At 39.5% G+C, this 24564-nt stretch overlaps 1 protein-coding gene across 1 annotated transcript in view; it reads left to right on the top strand.

The window, feature by feature from the left end:
- Positions 1-24564, top strand: part of LOC311490354 (E3 ubiquitin-protein ligase rnf213-alpha-like) — a 94171-nt gene that overhangs the window by 39722 nt on the left and 29885 nt on the right. The window contains exons 3-31 of the mRNA XM_084547802.1: positions 2592-2707; positions 3108-3752; positions 4096-4569; positions 4813-5457; positions 5809-6282; positions 6635-6810; positions 7061-7210; positions 7413-7618; positions 7848-8116; positions 8210-8454; positions 8625-8819; positions 10272-10452; positions 10878-10933; positions 11023-11182; positions 11690-11821; positions 11921-12019; positions 12100-12222; positions 12665-12854; positions 13036-13206; positions 14966-15118; positions 15988-16607; positions 16773-16932; positions 17018-17235; positions 17544-17681; positions 18017-18172; positions 18303-19542; positions 19760-19944; positions 20063-20218; positions 20633-24205. Of these exons, the coding sequence (XP_084403928.1) occupies positions 2592-2707; positions 3108-3752; positions 4096-4569; positions 4813-5457; positions 5809-6282; positions 6635-6810; positions 7061-7210; positions 7413-7618; positions 7848-8116; positions 8210-8454; positions 8625-8819; positions 10272-10452; positions 10878-10933; positions 11023-11182; positions 11690-11821; positions 11921-12019; positions 12100-12222; positions 12665-12854; positions 13036-13206; positions 14966-15118; positions 15988-16607; positions 16773-16932; positions 17018-17235; positions 17544-17681; positions 18017-18172; positions 18303-19542; positions 19760-19944; positions 20063-20218; positions 20633-24205 (11306 nt within the window). The remainder of the gene's footprint in view (positions 1-2591; positions 2708-3107; positions 3753-4095; positions 4570-4812; positions 5458-5808; positions 6283-6634; positions 6811-7060; positions 7211-7412; positions 7619-7847; positions 8117-8209; positions 8455-8624; positions 8820-10271; positions 10453-10877; positions 10934-11022; positions 11183-11689; positions 11822-11920; positions 12020-12099; positions 12223-12664; positions 12855-13035; positions 13207-14965; positions 15119-15987; positions 16608-16772; positions 16933-17017; positions 17236-17543; positions 17682-18016; positions 18173-18302; positions 19543-19759; positions 19945-20062; positions 20219-20632; positions 24206-24564) is intronic.

Raw genomic sequence — 24564 nt, 5'->3', positions numbered from 1 at the left:
AATGTACTGGGGCCCATCACACTCAGAAATGTCGGCACAAGCCTGTCCCCCCCAATGCCGTTAGCTTGGACGAAGTAATCAAAACGCTCCGTGTAAGAGCTCCATTGTTCAGCACTTTCACCAAAAGGGCCAATACTGCCAATAATCCCCGTCATATTAGCTTTTAGCAGGTTACTGTCCGTTGTAACAGCTTCGGTAGTTTGGCTGTATTTCTACTCACTGCTCCTTTTGTTAGTGCCGCTGCGTTGCGCCGTCCTCCCGACAGTGAAGCTAACCGCTAATTTGTTAGCGTAGCATCCAGCCGATCGATGTTCCACGGTCACGGTCACGGCGTAGAAAACACAGTTCGCCCGGTATTTTCCTTCCAACCAAGTACCAACACACGCAGATGCCGATGATCCTCGTCGCCACTTTGTTATATCCTTATGAGTTACTTCGCTTAACTACATGAATAACATTGAGATGGAGCCAACTTCATCTTGCGGCCGTAGCCCTTTATTTATGTTCTTCACTGAACCCGCGGTCTCAACACACGTCAACACATATATAATACATACGACCTCTAGAGGGCAGCATCGGACTACAAATCTCCATATGTCAACAAATGTCCTTAAGTCCCTTAATATATAACAGATTTTTTTTCTGAGCTCTATAAAAGCGAGTTCAGAGACAACTTGCTAGCCTGACGTAGCCATACTCAATTCTAGTCAGAATGTGAGTCTGATACTGCTCCATTGGGCTGTGATTATGGGGCGTGTTTCAACCGAACCAGGAAAAAAAAATGCCTCTGCACTCAATTGGATAGACCTATAACCAATCAGAGCAACGGAGTGTGTGACGTATGTTAAGCGATGCATAGTTGTCAACAGAACTCAACTGCACGCACGCTGGAAGAAGTAGAAGAAGAAGAGTGTAAACGATTTTTGCCGGTGTTGTAAAAAGAATTTAAGGATACACGGAGTGCTTACCAACACGGCCATCATTTTTGAGATAAATATTAGAGGTGAATGCGTATACGAACAAGTTCTCAGTTTAGGATTACATCTCCACAAAACAGCAAACAAATCGTGTCGCATTTATCTGTTCCTCTTTTAAAATTAATGCGCTGTCGATATCTTCTAGAACAGACTCGATGGCAGAATCTACACATCTCAGTTCTCCAGCGGCAGCCATCTTTGTTGTAAACAAATTCAACCCAAGTGCTCTTTGGTGACGTGGTTGATTACGTTACTGTTGATCATCTGTCCATCATCGTATAAAGCCCGCCCTGAGAATCTGATTGGTACGAACAGCTCCTGTTCGAGCATAATTGCGCCTCAACGGAGCGATGCCAGACCGAACTTCCAGACCTCAAATGTTGTGGGCGGGACTAAGTTCGGCTGGCACCCAGGCTAACAACTTGCTGCTGTCGGAACAGTTTTTTAATAATCTGCCACAGGTATCAGCACAGGACAATGCAGACCTAGAGCGCCCTCTGACACTACATGAACTGCAGGAGGCGCTAATGAGCATGCAGAATGGGAAAGCTCCAGGTGTGAATGGCCTTCCGGTGGACTTTTACAAGACCCTTTGGTCCACATCAGGGGAGGATCTGCTAGATGTTATAAATGTCAGCTTGTCTGCAGGAAAGTTACCTCTTAGCTGTCGGAGAGCAGTCCTCACTCTGTTACCCCAAAAAGGGGACTCGTGCGAGATGAAAAACTGGAGGCCAGTGAGTCTGTTGTGTGCTGATTATAAAATCTTTTCAAAGGTGTTGGCAAACCGGTTAAGAAATGTGGTGGGGCATATTTTAGAGGCTGACCACCAGTCGTATTGCATCACTGGCAGATCAGTTCGGGATAACATTTCCTTGATTCAAGATTAACCAACTGGTTTGTTTGGTGTAGTCTTTTTTTTTGATATTGTTGACTAATTCCTCCTGAATAAAGTAGTGTTTTAAAACCTCTCTCTCTCTCTTTCTCTCTTCCGTTCTTTCTCTTTTCTGTCTCTACCCATCCAGCCTCAAGCAGATGGGTTTTTCCTTGCCTCTGTCACCTTAGCGCTTGCCCTGGGGGTTTTCAGATTCTGGTTTCTGTAAGGTGCCTTGAGACAACTGATTGTTATTGGCGCTATACAGATAAAATTTTACTGAACTCTTTCATATTAGTTTATAGTTATTTGAATGAATGCATCTCCTTTGTTAACAATATTGTTCTTAACTCAGCATGATTACATTGTCTATTTGCTATTAAATGGAGTGAGTTGGGGTTAGAAAGATACACAAACTGAGTTGAATTACAAAGGAAAAACTATATATTTATTCAATATTAACCTTTAAAACCGTAAATTGGTAGACTGAGAGTAGTATTTGAGCGATGTACTGCCTTGGCTGTTGTCATTCCGTTCGTGGGTGATGCTGATGCAAATAACAAGGGTTCTTGAAATGCTGTCCTATTTATCTGGTGTCTTAAAATTCAGTATGGCCTAAAGATTTTCCTGATATTCTGTTTGTATGTACCATAAAAGATGCCGTTGATCGCCTTATCGTTCACTGACACACTTATTATGGTTACCTATAACTAACCTGTCACATGACATTAACTCTTACACAGATGTTGCCACAGCAGCACCTCAACCCTCAGCTGCTGAGGAGAAGAACCAAAAGGAGGATCAAACTCAGACTTTGAAAGATGCTAAAGACCAGCAAGAAAACACAGATGAAAGAAAGGTGAACAGTTACAAAATAAATAAATAAATCATGAAATTGGCACAATTTCTCTGATTGTATTCAGCCATGCTTGTATCCGAAACCGTTCAAAACTGAAAGTGTGTGCTCTTGGAAATAACGATTGCAAGCAACGTTTATTTCTTCTTGGTTAAACATTAATTGTTCTACCTGCTAGATGCACCAAGGTTATCTAGGGCAGAAAACAAGCTCATAAAGACAGCAATAGCGTGGCAATCTTTATATTGCTAAAGGAGTCAGCTGAAGTGCCACAGCCTTTGTATTTTTATTAATATAATAATATAATAATACAATTAATGTCTCAACTAACAAAGTTATTTCTACTTCTAAAGAAACCTTGTCTAAATGATATTTGCTAAGCTAACTATTTAGAGTTTTTCAGGGGCTACAAGCTGGTGAAGACTCGCAGCCTGTGGGAGATGGAGCTGCACCAAAGGACCCATCAGATAAGGCTGTCAGGCCAGCCACGGTGGAAACCAGAGCCACAGCCTCATCCCTTGTTCAGACACAGTTGGATAGTGAGTTAGCTGCTATTCAGCAAGTCAGACAGCCTTGTAAGGAGGAAGAGAAGCTATCTTGTACAGCTGCTGAAAGTAACCGTGGACCATGCAGGGAGGTATCTCCCGAATCAAACCTGTCTGGTGCCACAAAACCGCCCTCTCCTGCACCTGACTCTGACAAAATGACAGAGCAACAAACAAAGCATCCACCAGATATTAGCAAAGAGGGCAGTGCAGATGTACTGCAAAGTCCTGCTGACAAGCCAGGAGACTTGTCTGAACAAACACCTCAACAAGCCAAAGTGGTACAACAGCCTGACTCTGAACGAGAAAAGGATGAGCCACAAAATCTTTCAAGGAAGCCAGACGATAATGAAACTGGTACAGACACTGAACAACATGCATCCTGTCAACAGACTGTCAGGAAAGAAGTCCAAACAGGCAGAGCTCAAGATCATCAAAATACCCAAAAAAAGGAGAAATCTGATCAGTGTCGAGAAACGAGGGAATCTGACAAAAGCACTGAGGTATTCACAAGACAAACATATTTGAGAACCACATGATATTACTTTACATTTCAGAAAACCTAAAAGGTCAAAAGTCTAACCATCATCACAGCTGGTGCTGCTTTTCTGTCCTCTCCACTCAGCAGTTGCTCTTTCCATAATCAACACAAGTTTCACGCCACACCCAACCATTACTATGTAAAACTACAATCTACAACGATTGTGTACTCTCATTTTAGTTAACAGTGTTTTTTACATTCATGTAGGACATAAGTACCTTGATTTTTTCACTAAACTGTATATTGCATAACCCATAAGGTAATATCCTGACCCTCTGATATATATATATTTTTTTTTATCAAAGGTTGTTGGCTCTGTGTCCGCTGAGAAACCAAGCACAGACTCAGCAAAGAGATCTAAACAGCAACCAGACAACAGAAATGTGTCTGGTGCCACAAAACCGCCCTCTCCTGCACCTGACTCTGACAAACTGACAGAGCAACAAACAAAGCATCCACCAGATATTAGCAAAGAGGGCAGTGCAGATGTGCTGCAAAGTCCTGCTGACAAGCCAGGAGACTTGTCTGAGCAAACACCTCAACAAGCCAAAGCAGCACAACAGCCTGCCCCTGAACAAGAAAAAGATGAGCCACAAAATCTTTCAAGGAAGCCAGACGATAATGAAACTGGTACAAACACTGAACAACATGCATCCTGTCAACAAACTGTCGGGAAAGAAGTCCAAGCAGCCAGAGCTCAAGATCATCAAAACACCAAAAAAAGCAAGAAATCTGCTGATCAACGTCGAGAAACGAAGGAATCTGACAAAGGCACTGAGGTAGTTACAAGGCAAAAATATTTGAGAACCACATGATATTACTTTACATTTCAGAAAACCTAAAAGGTCAAAAGTCAAACCATCATCACAGCTGGTGCTGCTTTTCTGTCCTCTCTACTCAGCAGTTGCTCTTTCCATTATTATGATAATACAATTAATGTCTCAACTAACAAAGTTATTTCTACTTCTAAAGAAACCTTGTCTAAATGATATTTGCTAAGCTAACTATTTAGAGTTTTTCAGGGGCTACCAGTTGGTGAAGACTCGCAGCCTGTGGGAGATGGAGCTACGCCAAAGGACCCATCAGATAAGGCTGTCAGGCCAGCCACAGTGGAAACCAGAGCCACAGCCTCATCCCTCGTTCAGACACAGTTGGATAGTGAGTTAGCTGCTATTCAGCAAGTCAGACAGCCTTGTAAGGAGGAAGAGAAGCTATCTTTTACAGCTGCTGAAAGTAACTGTGGACCATGCAGGGAGGTAACTCCCAAATCAAACCTGTCTGGTGCCACAAAACCGCCCTCTCCTGCACCTGACTCTGACAAAATGACAGAGCAACAAACAAAGCATCCACCAGATATTAGCAAAGAGGGCAGTGCAGATGTGCTGCAAAGTCCTGCTGACAAGCCAGAAGACTTGTCTGAACAAACACCTCAACAAGCCAAAGTGGTACAACAGCCTGCCTCTGAACAAGAAAAAGATGAGACACAAAATCTTTCAAGGAAGCCAGACGATAATGAAACTGGTACAGACACTGAACAACATGCATCCTGTCAACAAACTGTCGGGAAAGAAGTGCAAGCAGGCAGAGCTCAAGATCATCAAAATACCAAAAAACAGAAGAAATCTGATCAACGTCGAGAAACGAGGGAATCTGACAAAAGCACTGAGGTAGTTACAAGGCAAATATATTTGAGAACCACATGATATTACTTTACATTTCAGAAAACCTAAAAGGTCAAAAGTCTAACCATCATCACAGCTGGTGCTGCTTTTCTGTCCTCTCTACTCAGAAGTTGCTCTTTCCATTATCAACACAAGTTTCACGCCACACCCAGCCATTACTGTGTAAAACTACAATCTACAACAATTGTGTACTCTCATTTTAGTTAACAGTGTTTTTCAAATTCATGCAGGACATAAGTACCTTTATTTTTTATTTTTTTTATTTTATTTTTTTACTAAACTGTATATTGCATAACCCATAACGTAATATCCTGACCTTCTGTTTTTCTTTCAAAGGTTGTTGGCACTGTGTCAGTTGAGAAACCAAGCACAGACTCAGCAAAGAGATCTAAACAGCAACCAGACAACAGAAATGTGTCTGGTGCCACAAAACCGCCCTCTCCTGCACCTGACTCTGACAAACTGACAGAGCAACAAACAAAGCATCCACCAGATATTAGCAAAGAGGGCAGTGCAGATGTGCTGCAAAGTCCTGCTGACAAGCCAGGAGACTCGTCTGAGCAAACACCTCAACAAGCCAAAGCAGCACAACAGCCTGCCTCTGAACGAGAAAAAGATGAGACACAAAATCTTTCAAGGAAGCTAGCTGATAATGAAACTAGTACAGACACTGAACAACATGCATCCTGTCAACAAACTGTCGGGAAAGAAGTGCAAGCAGGCAGAGCTCAAGATCATCAAAATACCCAAAAAAAGGAGAAATCTGCTGATCTATGCCCAGAAACGAGGGAATCTGACAAAAGCACTGAGGTAGTTACAAGGCAAATATATTTGAGAACCACATGATATTACTTTACATTTCAGAAAACCTAAAAGGTCAAAAGTCAAACCATCATCACAGCTGGTGCTGCTTTTCTGTCCTCTCTACTCAGCAGTTGCTCTTTCCATTATCAACACAAGTTTCACGCTACACCCATCCATTACTATGTAAAACTACAATCTACAACAATTGTGTACTCTCATTTTAGTTAACAGTGTTTTTCAAATTCAAATTCATGTAGGACATGATTTGGATGTGATTTTTTTTTTTTTTACTAAACTGTATATTGCATAACCCATAAAGTAATATCCTGACCCTCTGATATATTTTTTATTTTCAAAGGTTGTTGGCACTGAGTCAGTTGAGAAACCAAGCTCAGACTCAGCAAAGAGACCTAAACAGCAACCAGACAACAGAAATGAACATTTCCCCAAGCTATACTCTCCCTCCTCCTCAGACCCTCCCAGGGATGGGGCAGTGGCTCGACCAGAGGCAGTAAATATGTTTCAGTTACAGATGTAAGCTTTGGGCTATGTTGGAATTATTCTTTTTTCTTTTTTCCTAACAAATTCACTCTATACCTAAAGTAAACACACAGTTAAAAGTATTCATGTGCTATTCTCAAACCATCTTAAGATACAAAAAACAAATTCACTTTACTTTAATTGTTTTTTCTATATCTGATCCACAGATTCTGTCAGCCACAATATATTTTAGTACAATAAGTTTTGTAAAGAAAATGTAAAGTTAAAAAATGTTTCTTTCTAGATCACCAAGCAGTGATTACATACCTGTGTACTTCCATGCTGTCACTTCCAAAGATCCTCCTATGGATCCAGAGAAAGATGAGATTTTCTTGATGTCGGATACGTTGTTTGGATCTTGGGAGAAACGTGGCATGCAGATGACTTTTTCCAGGTATGCCTTCTTTGGAAAAAAACAAAATTACACAAAAAAGTGATTTGTAAATTCTTAAATGAAAACAATACAATCACACAATGACTATTAACGTTTTGAGTTATCAGTAATATTTAGTTAGTTAGTAATCGTTTGCAATACATTTTTGCATTTGACATCTTAGCATGTCCCATTGCTAATAATGACTTCTTGTTTTTCGCAGGCCTTTGGGAGATAAGAGATATCTTGTTGAAGGACGAGTTATGATACACAAAGAAATAATCAAGACAAATATACCTTACAAATACTACATTTTCAAGAAAAGTGAAAATGGCTGGACAGGCGTGTACGAGGTCATCTTCCAGAAAGAAGAAAATGTATATGTCAACAGGTGCCTGAAAATCGATCAGGGACTTTTGACTAAAGATGGTATTCTTGAATTACCTCTCTACACTAAAGCTGAACAACACCATTTATTTATGTTTACAGCCTAGGCATATATCAACCATATGTTTCTCCTGTATATTCACATTCAGATACATTCTGGCCAATAATTCACAAGAAATACAAGCATACATATAACATCATAAAAAATATATCAAATCATAATGTTATATGCAAAATATTTCTATTCATTTTGTGCTGTTGGAAATTGAAGGGTCCTGGCACCAGTACGATGATGTGATCCACTGTGAGCTGAAGAAGAGTTGGAAGGTCTGGAAGTCTCTGAGCAAAGTTGTAATTAAAAGGAGAGAGTTTGCTGGCGAGGAAATGCTAAAAATTATCTTTGATCTTCTTTCAACCTGGAATGAACAAAATGTGGACAACTTCAATCTCCTGCTAGAACAGTTCTATTATCAGTATAGCTATCCTGTGCTTCATGATGGTATGATAAGGCCGTGGGGAATACAATATGGTACAGATGAGGTAAATATCCAGAATTTGTCGTAAAATCTGTCGAAGAAATAAGAAATGCTGTTTTCCACAAACATTACCAACCTATTGTTTTTTTTCTTTCAGGTGAAATCCTTGCTCAGATGTTTCCTGGACAAATACATCCTAAATACTACGGGGCAAGAACGATCCCTCTTAACACCTCTGCAGGCCGGAGTTATTGGTCTGCTTGTCTACAACAGATATTTGAAGGAGAGCTTGACAGATCAGCTATCAAATCTGTGTGATCTTCTTTGTCTGCCTAATAAGCCTCAACACCATTTCATCCGTTTCTGGGAAGACTTTGCAAAGTCTTTGACACATAAAAATCGGTAACTGATGTTTGATTTAAGTTCAATCACAAACTCTTTATTATTATAATAAAGATTGTAATTTACCAAGATAGTGAATGCAGTAGTTTGCCCTAACTTGACTTTAGATTTCTTAAAAAGTTCTTTGAGGACATATAATGATACTAAATACTGACTATCTATTGGTATAGGGTTGCAAACACTGTTGAGATGCTTTGCAACAGTGCTAGACAACGCAATATTAAGAAGTGGGTCTTGGTCATCCCTCTGATTCACCTACTGAGAGGAGAAAGCAAACCATTCAAGCCAGTCCCATTTGACTTGGATCCACAGTTTGACACATGGAGAAGCAAAGACCTGCCTAGCCACATGGGAAGTTATGCTAGGTAAGTGCTATTCTCCGATAAACATCATGTTAATATTTAGTGAAAGCTGCCTGGTCACTATAATCAACTCTGACTTTAAATTAGTGTAGAAACAGTGCTACAGCAGCAGAGGGAACGATGTCAAACAGAGTCATTAGAAAGAGCAGATTTAAAACCCAAAACAGTTCTCTATGGCTGATTTGACATTATTGGGAATATTAATAATAATAACAATACATTTTATTTATAACTGTCACCGTACAAAATTCTTTAAAATAAAACACAATTAAAATACACGAAATAGTTAAAATAAAACACAATTAAAGTACACACAAGCATAACATAGAACATATAGTTATACACAAATGACAGATAGAATGGGAGATAGAAGTGAGACTATGGAATGGAGTAGGCCTGTCTGAATAAATAAGTTTTGAGCTGAGACTTGAAGGTGGTGACTGAGTCTGAATTTTTTAAGTATTCCAGGAGGGAGGGCGTTCCAGAGGCAGGGGGCTGAATGGGAGAAAGCTCTGAACCCCATGGTGGTCAAGCGAGCAGGTGGGATGGTGAGTTGTTGTGATTAGGATGACCTAAGAGTGCGGGCAGGAATGTTTATTTGGAGCAGGTTAGTGAGGTACTGAGGGGCGAGGTTGTTTAATGCCTTGAAGGTGAGAAGTAGGATTTTGTAGTTGATACGGAATTTGACAGGAAGCCAGTGGAGTTGCTGCAGGACCGGTGTTATGTGACTTATGGAGGGGGTTCTAGTAATGATTCGTGCGGCGTAGTTTTGAACCAGTTGTAGCTTATGGATGGATTTGTCAGGTAAACCAAATAAAAGGGAGTTGCAGTAGTCCAGACGAGACGTGACCAGGCTATGGACAAGAGTGGCAGTATTTTCAGTTGAGATGGATGGATGGAGACGGGAGATATTGCGTAGGTGAAAATAGGCTGAACGGTTGATGTTGTAATATGAGAACGGAAAGAAAGAGTGGTGTCAAGGATGACACCCAGACTCTTAACCCGGGGAGAGGGGGAGACTGGGGAATTGTCAATTTGAATAGAGAAGTTATTTATATTGGATAAGGTGGTTTTGGTGCCAATGAGAAGAATTTCAGTTTTACTACTGTTGAGTTTGAGGAAGTTGGTGGAGAACCAGGTTCTGATTTCCTGAATACAGTCCGAGAGGTAAGTGGGTGGAAAGGTGGAGCTGAGTTTGGTGGACAAATAGAGCTGGGTGTCATCCGCATAACAGTGGAAATTAATATTATACCTATGAAATATCTGGCCAAGGGGGATGAGGTAGATGATGAATAAAAGAGGCCCAAGAACAGACCCTTGGGGAACACCAGAGAAATGGGGATGAGCGGGATGTAAATGTTTTTAACTGAATGAACTGAGTACGGCCAGAGAGATATGAGATGAACAATTAGTGATACTGTAATTACCTGAAATGTCTTTATTATACTTGATCAGGATCATGAAAGAACATGCATACCTGGTGGATGTTGATCTCCTTCTCATTCACCCTTGGATGTCTTTGCTGCATTTGGACGATCTATTGAGCTTCATAACCAATGTGAAAGTGGAGCTCTTGGATATTCTCCATTATTTGCGGTTCAGCATCAGTTTGGAAATAACTTATTCAGTCGACGCAGTATGTATCCATTATTATAAATCTTTCATACTGGCAGATTATCAATAAACAATTTGAAAAAAAATGTGGCAACATTATGAGTTACTCATAGTGATAAATCCATAGAGAATTGTCACCTGAATTGATAACTTTTCTCACATTTATGCAACTGTTACAATTTAATTGTATAAGTTTTTTTTTTTTTTTTTTTTTTTTTCCCTTTGGCTATTGTTATTTTCAATGAAAATATAGGATTTGACATTTGCAAGGTGGCCAGATACTTTGTCAATATGGTGTCCACAACTGCCCCATGGTGGGAATAAAACAAACACAAAAAATCACTTATCGCTGGTATATGCTAGATAAAAGCCATGAGGTTCTTGGATTAGTCACTGTTTAATGACTCTGTGTCTTAAAATTAATATAATGTTTTATTCTGATACCAGAGTTTGGGAAACGTTGCATCTCATCTTATCCAAAGAGAGAGACATCGCAGCAAAAGGTAAAAAAAAAAATCATTGTAATACAATGTCTCTGGAGTAAAAACAATGAATTTCAAGCAATAGTAATTCAAATATTTTCTCCTCATAGTTTCGATGACAGATATGGAGAGTGTTGTCTGAAAACTGCTGTAAAGGTTCTTGAGTCAGTCTGCCATCACATAAAAGATTCAAACCTCTGTGATATTCCTCTTCACTTCCTTGATCTGGTCGGTCTGATTGCCGAGACATATGGCCACACTGATTCCCAGGTGAGACTTGCCTTACAGTCCGTTTCCGTACTAAGCCATAATCAAGCCTTGAAATAGTTGGACCAGTTTACAGCTAGCGTTATTCTTTCATTTTGTCATCAGAATCAGAATCAGAATCAGAATACTTTATTAATCCTTCAAGGAAATTGTTTTGTTGCTGTTGCTCCCATAATGACAGTTGACAGTTGTTAGTTGAATAAAGGTAATACAAAAATATATAGAAATAGAAATAATGCATCTTATTTAGATGACTATATTTTGTGTCTCTCCTCTTTAATCATGTGAACAACTGGTATACACTGAACTGTATATCTACAATTACATTTATTGTGTTAAGAAAATCTTATATTTGTTTCTCTTTCAGCAAAGCTGGAAATACAGACTTGCTAAATCGTAATGCTTAAAAACAAAAAGTTCAGTCTTACATTAAACGAATTATCTATATTAAGTTTTATTTTATTTTCATTAAGATATACTGTATATAATAACTTATAACTTCTATTACAGGCAAGAAAAAGGATTTATGAAGACTCAGTGAGGGCTACATTAGAGGCAATGAGGAAATGGAGGACAAATACCTTCAGAAACAAACTGCTCAACGAATGGACCTCAGACTTTTCTGACCGGAATGAAATTAAGGTAAGCAAAAATGAATTCATATATTTTGACAAAAAATCTATATTGTATGCTGTACTTTAAATTTGATCACCTATTAAAAGCCACATGTCTATCTTGTAGGTATGGAAGAAATTACTCTCTGTACCCTTCAGTCACGAGGAACTCCTTTCGTCCTGGAGAGAAACATTCATGAAGGATTTTGAAGGGAAACTGAAAAAAGTAAGGCCAGATTTACTTTGGTTTCAAATTGTAAATGCACACTTGATAAACAAAACTGAGGATATATGCTTTTGTGCCAGGAAAAACCAGAGGCCCAAATCGGAATATACTGTAACACGATGGAAGAACTGAGCAAGACAAGTCCATTGCTGTGCAACACGATGGAGAAGTGTGCAATGGAGGTAGCTGCATGTGTTTGCCAGGTATGAATAAGCAGTTTGCAAATACATAATAATGATTCATATTATGTGTGTTTAAATTGCATAATTTGCTAACCACATATACAGTATTGACATTCACTCCTGCCTAATGTTACAGAATGTCAAATACATATATTAGCAGAAAACAACTTAAACATTCCTTTCTACTTACCTCAATTTCGTGGGCTTAATAAAAATATATACTAAGAGGTTTCTGATTTTATTTATTTGTTTCATTTATTTCTTTGCCTCATCGTTTATAGTGTATCCTTGGCAGATCTGTCATTAATTCCCATTGCATAGTACAAGTTTTTCCTCAGTTCTCGTAACCTAAGTATTTATTTGCCAGACAATTTACTTCAGTGTATTCTAATGATTGTGTTACTTGGATTAATATTAATTGTCGTGTATGACCTTATTTGTCTTGTTTTTATTTTCTGATTAGGATAATTCTGGTAAAGCTTTGTCAGGGCTGTTGAAGAAACATGATATCACAAAGTTCGGGAAGCTGATGTCAGTTGTTGTGCAGAAGTCATGGCCCACAGATTCCAAAGGAGATTACATTGAAGGGGAAGACTTGATATTTCAGTACATTGTAAACTGGCCCATGGCTAAAATGGTCTTCCAAATGGCAGGTAAAAGCTTAAATGCAACATAGAACATACATGTGCATGTGTGAGAGAGATGGAAAATAATAATGACATGAAAGCAAATGCTGGCAGGCAGTGATCTTGATTTTAACTTGGAACTTAACTTGGATTTAAACTTTAACTTCTAAAATGTTTTACTGTTTCTGTTTGCGCTCTCGTTTTCCAGGTGCAGGAGAACTGGCCGACAAATTGTCAGAAGATGCTCAAATCAGAGTTGCTTTGGCGACTTCAGCATTTAAATCTGTGTCAATGAAGTTCCTCAGTGGAGAGATCCAAATGAAAACTTTAAACCAGATTCTCCTGAAGGAATGTGCATTTGTTGATTTGCTGAAGCTGGGTAAATATGAATATCTGTATATCTGTCTTTTTTTCCCCCCACTATTCTCCTCAGAGGCTTTCTTTTACGTATCTCTTTTTCTCCTTTTATAACCCCCCTTTATTGGAAGTTCTCAAAATGGTAATGAAGTCCAATAATCAGTTATTACATAAGCAGTGAGTTTTGAAGACGATTGCAACATGATTAACAACTTGGTACAATGACGCAACATTTTCAAATGTTATCTGAGTGCTGAGTATTTTGAAATATGTGTAAACAAATCCATCTGAATGCCATGAACCCCTGGCTTTGTCCACACAAATCTATTTTTTTTTTTTCAATATGCATATGCAACCTCTTTAAGATAGATGGTAGTCTTGAGTTGTTGTTGAAGTTGTGCGTGGCAGTGGATGTGTGCCGCTGAACTGAGGGCATGTTGCAAATATAAAATAAAAATAAATAAAGATGAACTTTTGTCTTGCTGTCTGTTTTGGAGGTGCAACAGATAATTGTTTTAGAGTAACATCTAAAACATTTTTTTTCAATGGCACGCGATCTACCCGCACTGGCTTTGCAATCTTCCGGTCGATCGCGATCGACGTAATGGGCACCCCTGATTTACATTGTAGATTCTCACTGAAGACATCAAATCTACGAATCAACACGTATGGAATTATGTAGTAAACAGAAAAAGTGTGAAATAACTCTTTAGATTTTTCAAAATAGCGACCCTTAGCTTTGATTACTGCATTGCACACTCTTGGCATTCTCTCGATGAGCTTCATGAGGTAGTCACCTGAAACTGTTTTCCAACAGTCTTGAAGGAGTTCCTGGAGATGCTGAGCACTTGTTGGAACTTTTGCCTTCACTCTGTGGTCCAACTCATCCCAAACCATCTCAATTGGGTTATGTCAGGTGACTATGGAGGACAGGTCATCTGGCGCAGCACTCCATCACTCTCCTTCTTGGTCAAATAGCCCTTACACAGCCTGGAGGTGTGTTTTGGGTCAATGTCCTGTTGAAAAATAAATGATGGTCCAACTAAACGCAAACTGGATGGGATAGCATGTCGCTGCAGGATGCTGTGGTAGCCATGCTGTGCCTTCAATATTGAATAAATTCCCAACAGTGTCACCAGCAAATCAGCCCCACACCGTCACACCTCCTCCTCCATGCTTCACAGTTGGAACCATGCATGTAGAGACCATCCATTCACCTTTTCTGCGTCGCACAAAGACACAGCGGTTGGAACCAAAAATCTCAAATTTGTATTCAGGCCAAAGCACAGATTGCCACTTGGCCCAAGCAATCTGTCCCAACCCCATTAAGAAGGCAAGAAATTCCACAAATGAACCCTGACAAAGCACACCTGTGAAGTGAAAACCATTTCAGATGACTACATCATGAAGCTCATTGAGAGAAGTCCAAGGGTTTGCAGCGCTGTCAACAAAGAAAAGGGTGGCTACTTTGAGGACTCTAAAACATGAATCATATATAGAAATAGTTATTTCACACTTATTTGTTTACTACATAATTCCATATGTGTTCATTCATAGTTTTGATGCCTTCAGTGAGAATCTACAATGTAAATAATCATGAAAATAAAGAAAAACCATTAAATGAGAGGGTGTTTCCAAACTTTTGACTGGTACTGTACGTAGAAGTGATCCATGCATGGGTGAAGGCTTTGCAGTTCCACTTGGTGTTTTTCTGAGTAAAATTTCACTTTAGTATATCTGCTTCTTTATTTGTCTTCATAAAAGTGTTTATCTTTCTCTAGATGTCCTCTGTGATGATGGTCGTTGTAAAGATGACAGAAACATGGAAAGATTACTGGAACAACGAAGAAAGGAACTTAAAGATATCCAAACAGAGAAAGAGCTAGTGAAGGGTCTTCTGCAGGTCTGCCAGGAGCTCCCAGAACATATCAAAGGTACAATAGGCCTCGCTGGCTGGCTTGCTTGCTTTAACCTCACTTCTATGGGAATTGACATTGCTGTTTGTTCCTGGGTCTGTCTGCCTTTAGTTTTGTCTTCAGCAAGTTATCAGTCATGATGCTTCAGATCATGAGGTGTCCCAAGGCTTCAGCACTTTGTTCTTCTTTCTTCTTTTATTCTTGCAGGTTGATCTTAGTTCTTTTTTTTTAATTTTTTTATTCTTAATGAATGCTTATGACTGGTTTGCACCCAGTGGTGAACAATATGTTTGTGCTTTTGAGAAGTCTGTTGTGAAGGGTTTTTTCTCTACCATTAAAGGAATCCTGGGATCATCCATCACTACTCTTTTCTGTTGATGTTAGTCTCAGGCCATTTAATGTTTCAGAGCTCAACACTGTTATTAGAATGAACTAAATTGTTGATCTTGTCACTCCTAATGTTTCGGTTCTTTCTCTGATACATTCGCTTTTGTTCAGCCTAAGGATGGCTTGTTTCACTTTCCATAAGAAGAAGCCACATAAGTGAATCATCCAGACTGGATGAAAATACGTTAAAGCCACAAATCTGAATTTTAAGCCAATGGTCATTATGCAACTGTAACCTAAATGTATTTTGATGAACAGCTAAAATAACAAACAAATGCCACTGTCCAAACATATATGGACCTAATTGTACCTTCAAACGGCCCTGCGATGGACTGGCGACCTGTCCAGGGTGTACCCCGCCTCTTGCCCGATGACAGCTGGGATAGGCTCCAGCAGACCCCCGCGACCCTTAACAGGAATAACCGGGTATAGAAAATGAATGAATGAATGAATGTACCTTCAAACTTTTTTATATATATATATATTTTTTTGTTCCACAGTTGACTTCAAGGAGTTGGACACAAAACTTAACCAGAACATTGAAACAATGAATCTGAATGAGTTAATGGAGGTCCACATTCTTGATAAACAGACTTCTTCAACAACTGGGAAGATCACTTATTTTAATCTTTGTGATATAACCCGTGAAATGGCTTCAGAACTGCATGCCATAAAAGACAGCTTAATTTTTAAAATGTGCTGGAAAAATCGAGTGGAAGAGCTGTCAAGAGAACAATCCGATAAAGATGACACCGAAGCCCCAGATGAAAATGAAGAAATCTACAACCTTGAGCTGGTCTGCAGCAGAATATTCCAGAGCTGCTACAGCAAGTACAAAGAGCTTTATGATAACCTGAAGAGTGGAGAACTGTTACTGGAGGAAATAGACAGCATTTTCAACATCTATAAAGGAAAGTACAAAGATCTGGAGAAAGATTTAAACACCATGTGCAGAGTAAACCAATCTGACGACAGAAGGTGGATCAGAGAAAGAATTTCCCAGATTCAACAGTACCAGGATCTTCATCTAGCAATAGAAACTTCCAAAATCATCATGGAAATCAGGAACACAGTGTGTCCAGGGGGAGACTTCAGTGCACTGGAGAAGTTGTTGCACATGGTAAGTTTCCCAAGAGAGGCGAGACGCAGGGTACACCCTGGACAGATGTCCAGTCTATCGCAGGGCTAGCACAGAGAGACAGACAACCAAGCCTAGATTTAGAGAACAAAAAATCAAAAAACAAATCATCACTTAAAAATTTCACACTGTTAATATATCTTTCAGGACGAAGAGAACTTCAAGACATACAACCTGAATTACATAGATGACTCCCTAATAAGTGCGAAAAACAGTCTGAAAGACATTACAGATGATCGCAAGAAATGTCTTCAGGAACTCAGTCAGACAAAAGATTTTGTCCTGTGGATTAAAAAAGAACTTGAAGGTACAGTAGCTCAGTAGATGCCTTTGTTAGTGACCCGGCATTGAAAACAACATTTAGCACAGCTAAAGGAGGCTTTGAATTGCAGATATCAGTGAGCTGAAAGTCTTTGTTGACTTGGCATCCATCTCTGCTGGAGAAAATGACCTGGATGTGGATCGAGTGGGCTGTTTCCATGATGCTGTACTTGGTTACTCATCCATATTGTATGGACTGCAACAGGACTCCGGGTTTAAAGACTTTGAGGATTCATTGTCAAAATTGTGGAAGGCCCTTGATAACGACAGAAATATACCAGAGAAGCTGGTGAGATATCAATCTTCATGCTTCCACCATACTCTCTCAACTTTCTCTGATACCACAATCAACCAAATAACTAATTTGTTGCGTAACCAACTTATTTTGAAAATTAAATTGAAAATATTTCTGACTCAGTACATGTACCTACTATAGAAGGTCGTTTCAAAGTACTGGACAGAGGAGTGACATGAGATATTTCGTAGATGAAGCGATACCAACGATTAAGATGAAATAATCTCAGTTGAACTGTTAACACCGTAGACACTGTAGTGAAAACAGCCATGTAAAATGAGTTCACTTCATTCTCATTTCAGCGGGATACGGCACGTCAACTCGACTGGTTAAAGACTGTTAGGGAAAGCCATGGATCTGTTGAACTTTCATCACTATCCTTGGCCACATCCATTAATGAAAGGGGAATATACACCATCAAGGCCCAAAACCAGAAACAGGTAAACTAAATGTGTTACATGAAATCAATGCTTACACATGTCACATTGCTAGTAACTAGCGAATATACAGGGTTGCTTTCAGTACAAAATACTTTTAATGTTTCATCTGCATATTTTTTTGTACTTTTATTTTAGTGTAAGAAACTATAAGTAATAAACACTTTTCATTTGTTAACCACTTTCTGCTTAGACAGTTTCCCTTTCAAGTAGAATATTCTTACCCAGACCTAAGAAAAAGTTTCCATAGTATGTGTATAAAAACTACCACGTATATTTGGCAATAGTTTTAGAGAACTTAAAGACACAAATTTTATTTATTGATTTTTCCCTTATAGCTTGATTTAGAGACTTCAGTGATGCTGCAAATTCATGATGAACATGGGGAAATCATGACATGTACCTACGATGACTTGAAAGAACTGCAAAATAAACTTATGCTCATGTCTGGAAGAGGGCAACAAAATCAAAGTGAAGTGGAACATTTCACTGAGGTTTGTATATTGATTGTATGGTTTGTTGTTGTTCCTTAAGTTATTTATAGTTCAAATCTGATTTAAGTCTGCACATTAATGGAATTGGTTTTGTACAGTGCCTGTAATCTCACCTATTTTTCATATTAAGGTGTTTGATAACATCCAGAGACTTGCCAGAGCTTGTGTAGACCTTCATGCTGCGGGAAACCCACTGTTCAGATGTTGGGAGGCAAAGGTGTTTTGTAAAACTCGGAGTGACCCATGTATCATTATGGAAATCAACTTTTGCAATACCCTACACTGCATCCAAGTAAATGGGAGTCTGGTTGAACAACTTACATCGCTGTCCAAGAAGATTGAGTTGTTTCTCATTGACTGGCATAACTTCATGGATGAACAGAGATCTGTTTACTACTACCTAAACTACTTCACGGCAGAACAAATATTCTATCTGTGCAGTGTTGTCACTCCGACGAATATTGATGAAGAAATAGAGGACAAAGCATTGATGATGCTTTCTTTCATCAAACCTAACTGCACAACAACAGATGTCTGGAGTGCACTGAGAAGGCTTCAAAATCAGTATGAGTCTGGAAAAAGGGATAATGAAGTCAGTGAGACATCTTTCGTCAGTCATTTTATATATGGTGACCCAGCAGATGAGACAGGCCAGACAGTCCGTTTGAAAGAACTGGAAGAGTTGTGGAATGGGTTCATGAAGAATGGGGAAGTATTTTTCCATGACCTTTTGGATATAAGGAGTTTAGGAGGTCTATTAAAAATGATGACTGCCACAGAAAACCAGAATCAGAATGAATGGGAAGAAGTAGTACTCTCAGAGACAAAAGACAAATCACTCAGAAGAAGTCTTCCAAAAGGCCTTTCCTCAAAACAGCCTAATCTCCTAATCTGCCCACAGGATGAGATCCTGACTTCAAGTATCTGCTTGTACATGACCAATGACTATGAACCACTACCTAGTTATGATGAGGTTCTCTTATGTACCCCTGCAACATCTTTGGAGCAAGTAGAGCTTTTCCTGAGGAGATGTCTCACACCAGGCGACATTGGCCAGAAGATTTACACAATGCTTTGGGCAGACCAACTAACCTATGATGTTAGCTGTGCAATGGAAAAGTGTTTTCAGAAACTGCGTTCCCTATGTAAAACTGATTACAGGCTGGTAATCTTTTGCAGCTCTGAAAAAGAGCACACTTACATTCCTACGGCATTCAGCCAGTACAAAAGAGACTTTGTGCCACAAGAGTCACTGGAAAATATCCAGAAGTACTTGTCCAGGCATTACTCTCTCAGCTCTGATCACAAGAATGCTGTGTTCAAAGGTGGCCATTATGTTGGCATTGTCACTTCCCGGCGTGCAGGAGTAGGTGAGTACTATATGTACAGTACAAAACACAAACAAAATAATAATCTGTGCTACTTTACTTATTTCCTTCTTGTTTTCACTTCATTCAGTTGTATTTTCTGCACCCATCTTGTCAATTTGGTGAAGATGCCATAGCTCACAACTCATTTTGTGTGGATGCAGCCGTTTTCAAGTTTTGAATTTTAGTAAGCTGAGTTGTCTTGATTTCCTTATTGCAGGCAAGTCATTGTATGTCCAGAGATTGTATGAAAAGCTGGAGAAAAGTGTTGAACAAGAAACTGCCTTTAAGAAGAGCATCCCACTCACTGAGCATGAGGTTGATGACCACAAGGTTCTCCAGTCTTTGTATGACACACCGAAGCAAAAAGATCTCAACGTTTTTCACTTTGATGTCACATCCTCGGTATGTTACTTTAATTCATTTAATAATGTTTTAATAAAATCTGTGTATATGATGCGGTTTTAATGGTTTACAGAGCGTTAAGATTTTCTGTCTTAATAATGCAAATTATAATACACAGGTGCGGAAAGGCTTGAATGAATTTCTGTACAAGCTTTTCTTTTTGCGGTACCTGATGGATTCAGATGGGCAGATGTGGCACTGCAGCCACAAACACTTGTATGTCATCGAGTTACTGGAATCCACAAATGATCAGCCCAGATATGTCACAAGATCTGTAAGTTGAGATATGAACCTCGCTGTGATGGAAAGAAACACTGAAAGTACTTTAACCTAATGACATTCCTTGTATTTACTATTATTTGTATCCATGTGTAGAGTTTTGGAGACTAATACTACTGCATAGTACTACAAAACTACTGCCATGTCTACTCATTGTAATCGTTTTTGTGGTTTTTACTACTTCAGACTTTTGAAGACATCAGAACAAAATAGTGTGCTATTATGTGGTAAACAACAATGTAAACAAACAAAAATATGTTCAAATTTAATATTTTCTAAATGCCTTTATTATTGTTTTACAACATTTAAAATTGTGAAATCAAAAGAATACCTTTGAATGAATAGCTATGTCTAAACTTAGCAGTGATCAAAAGTTTAGACTTACCTACTCATTTATGTTTATTTTTAGGGGCAAAAGGAAAACTTTGCATTCTGGGATGTTTTTCCCAAGGTGTTTTGTCATCCACCAAAAGAAGTTATGGCTTTGGAAATGGAGAGAGAAAGAAATACCAACATGGAGAACGATGATCCCCTTATGGATGACAAATGTTTCAGGAGTGAAGCTTATCAAAGACCATACCAGTACCTCACACGCTTTCACAACAATGAAACTCTTCAAAGTTTCACTTACAAGGGGGTTGAAGGAACGCATGCAAAGTGTCTTCAGATACTCTTAATCTATTGTGGCATAATAGATCCCTCATGGGCTGAGCTACATAACTTTGTCTGGTTCCTGAATCTTCAGTTAAAAGACTGTGAGAGTTCAGTCTTTTGCCAATTTGAGCTTGTTGGAGACATTCTTAATGGGTTTAAAAACTTTGTGGTTGAGTTCATGATCTTGATGTCCAAAGACTTTGCAACCCCATCACTATGCATCACTGACCAGAGCCCAGGCAGGCAACAAATTGACGTCAGTGGGCTCAATGAAAAAGACTTGGCTCCATTCCTAATTCGAAAAAGATGGGAATCTGAACAACATCCATACATCTTTTTTAATGATGACCACACCTCGATGACTTTCATTGGATTTCACCTGAAGCCAAATGACCAGAAAGGCGTTGATGCAATAAATCCCTTGACAGGAGAAGTGATAAAGAGAAACATCATGACTCAAGAGCTGTACAAAGGCTTAAAACTTCAGAAGGTTCCTTTCAATATCGACTTTGATCATCTTCCTCGAGCTGACAAGATTGAGCACTTGTGCAGTGTGCTTGGCATCAAGTGGCCAACAGATCCTGATGAAACATATGAACTGACCACTGACAATATGCTCAAAATGATGGCAATTCATATGCGGTTTAGATGTGGCATTCCTGTCATCATAATGGGTGAGACTGGATGCGGTAAGACTAGACTCATAAAGTTTATGAGTGAACTGAGAAGGTGTGGAACAGAGGCAGAAAACATGAAACTGGTTAAGGTCCACGGAGGAACTACATCAGAAATGATTTACGAGAAAGTAAAGGAAGCAGAAACTCTTGCAAAGGCCAACAAAGAAAATTACAGTTTTGACTCTGTTCTTTTCTTTGATGAGGCTAACACCACAGAAGCCATCAGCAGCATCAAGGAGATCATTTGTGATAAGTCAGTGCAGGGACAACAGCTTTGCTCTCAATCAGGGCTACAGATCATTGCTGCCTGCAACCCTTACAGGAAACATACAGACAAGATGATTGACAGGCTAGAGGCATCCGGATTAGGCTACCGGGTCAGGGCTCAGGAGACCGAAGACAGACTGGGCTCCATTCCCCTACGCCAACTTGTGTATCGTGTTCATGTGTTACCACCCAGCATGATTCCTCTAATTTGGGATTTTGGGCAGCTCAGTGACTCTTCAGAGCAAATGTACATTAAACAAATAGTGCAAAGACAGGCAAAGGCCATCTCGATCGAGGGGCATTGTATTCAAACTATAAGTCAAGTGTTGTCTGCATCACAAACGTTCATGAGGAAGAGGAAAGATGAATGCAGCTTTGTCAGTTTGAGGGATGTTGAACGTTGCATGCAAGTATTTGTGTGGTTCTGCAAACATCACGCCATGTTTACCAAAGATCTCCAGGCCTTCCTTCAGCAGCAGTCTAAGAAAACAAAGTTACCGTTTTCACCTGCTAATGACAGAGTAATCTGGTCACTCTTGATGGCCACTGGCGTGTGCTATCAGGCCTGTTTGGAGAGCAAAGTGGGATATCAGAAAACTATCAGCAAGTTTCTTCCCCCTGAGTACAAACCAAAGAGAATACGGCAGGAAATTGAGCTCATGCAGGACCTCTTACTCAACAGGGTACACATGGGTAAAACAATAGCCAGAAATGAGGCTTTGAAAGAGAACTTTTTCATGATGGTGGTCTGCATTGAGCTAAGAATTCCCTTGTTTATTGTGGGGAAACCAGGGAGCTCCAAATCACTGTCTAAAACCCTAGTTGCAGATGCAATGCAGGGCCCTACATCACATTCTGAACTCTACAAGAGGCTGAAGCAGATACATCTTGTGTCCTTTCAGTGTAGCCCTCATTCAACTCCTGATGGAATCATCAACACATTCAGACAATGTGCCCGCTTTCAAGAAAGCAAAAACTTGGATGACTACATTTCAGTAGTTGTTCTTGATGAAATTGGATTGGCTGAGGATTCCCCAAAAATGCCACTGAAAGTACTGCATCCATTACTGGAAGAGGGCTGTGTTGATGACGAGCCACAGCCTCATAAAAGGGTTGGGTTCATTGGCATATCTAACTGGGCACTGGACCCTGCCAAGATGAATCGTGGAATTTTTGTATCCCGTGGAGATCTAAATGAGCAAGAGCTCATCAAAAGTGCTGAAGGAATCTGCTCATCTGAAGAAAACGTTCTTGAAAAGATCAAACACCTCTTTTTGCCTTTTGCGAAAGGATACATGACAGTATGTACAGATGGCAGAGGTTTTTTTGGTCTGCGGGATTTCTACAGTCTGATCAAAATGGTATTTTCAGTTACCAAAAAATCCAATGAGTGCCCTACTGCTGATGAGATCACTGGCGCAGTCCTGAGAAACTTCAGCGGAAAAGATGATGTCAATGTGATTGACATATTCAGCAAAGCACTCAGAGATGACTTTGCCAATGCCAGCATCACCACCCTTGATATGGTTAAGCAAAGCATTGCTCCAGCTTCCCAAGTGGAGGAAAGTCGGTACCTTCTAATCCTTACAAAAAACTATGCAGCACTTCCAGTTTTGCAAAAGATATTCTGCGATCATCAAATCCACCCAGAGATCATCTTTGGGTCTAGTTTCCCAAAAGATCAAGAGTACACACAGATTTGTAGGAACATCAATCGAGTCAAGGTTTGCATGGAGACCGGACAGACCGTTGTACTTCTGAACCTTCAGAACCTCTATGAAAGTCTGTATGATGCCCTCAACCAATACTATGTGACGTTAGGGGGTCAAAAGTATGTTGACCTTGGATTAGGAACACATCGTGTGAAATGCAGAGTTCACCAAAACTTCAGGCTCATTGTCATTGAAGAGAAAGAAGTGGTCTACAAGCAGTTTCCAATTCCACTCATTAACAGGTTGGAAAAACATTACCTTGACATCAACACTGTTCTCAGAAATGAACAGAAGGACATTGCCAGACAACTTCAGGAGTGGGTTAATGATTTTGTGTCATTTAGTAGTCAACTCTCCCCAAGAAAACAGTATGTTCCAAGGGATGTCTTCATCGGCTACCACTCAGACGCATGCTCGTCTGTGGTCCTGCAAGTAACAGAGAATCAGAGTGTTGAAACAGATGCTCAGGATACTCTGCACAAAGCTAAAGACATTCTGCTGAACTGTGCCACTCCTGACTCGGTTGTTCGTTTGGACAAATCCAGACTGCCTGATGAGGAAAGAGAACATTTGATAAAGGAATACGTTAAAGAGGAGATGCACAGTTCATTGGGAGACTACATTGTGTATCACACTCAGCATTTGGAACAATCACATGCATTATTCACTGAGGTAATTTCTTTTTAATTGTGTTATCAAATATTATTTATATTAAACCGTACAGCATTGTTAAAACCAGCTATTGAAGCTATTGATTGTCCCATCTATATTATCACCAATCGTGAGAATTCATCCAGCTACAAGGCATGTTTTTGTTGTCCAGGTGAATAGTTTTTACAAGCTATACAACTATGCCCGTGATAAGTTTTGAGTATAGCTTTAGATTTTCTGTTTTGTGAATACATTCCTCAACCAGAAATATTTCTGTGGAAGTGGAAGTAGTTTTAACTTGTATTAGTTTTAACTTGTAATTTTAGTTATTGCAAGTTTACAGGACCAAGTAGTTCATTTAATATAGACTAGTAGAAGAA

Source organism: Chelon labrosus (assembly GCF_963514085.1).
Source record: "Chelon labrosus genome assembly, chromosome: 7".
Lineage (NCBI taxonomy): Eukaryota > Metazoa > Chordata > Actinopteri > Mugiliformes > Mugilidae > Chelon > Chelon labrosus.
The sequence above is the reverse complement of the archived record's forward strand: the minus strand, read 5'-3'. Positions and strand labels throughout refer to the sequence as shown.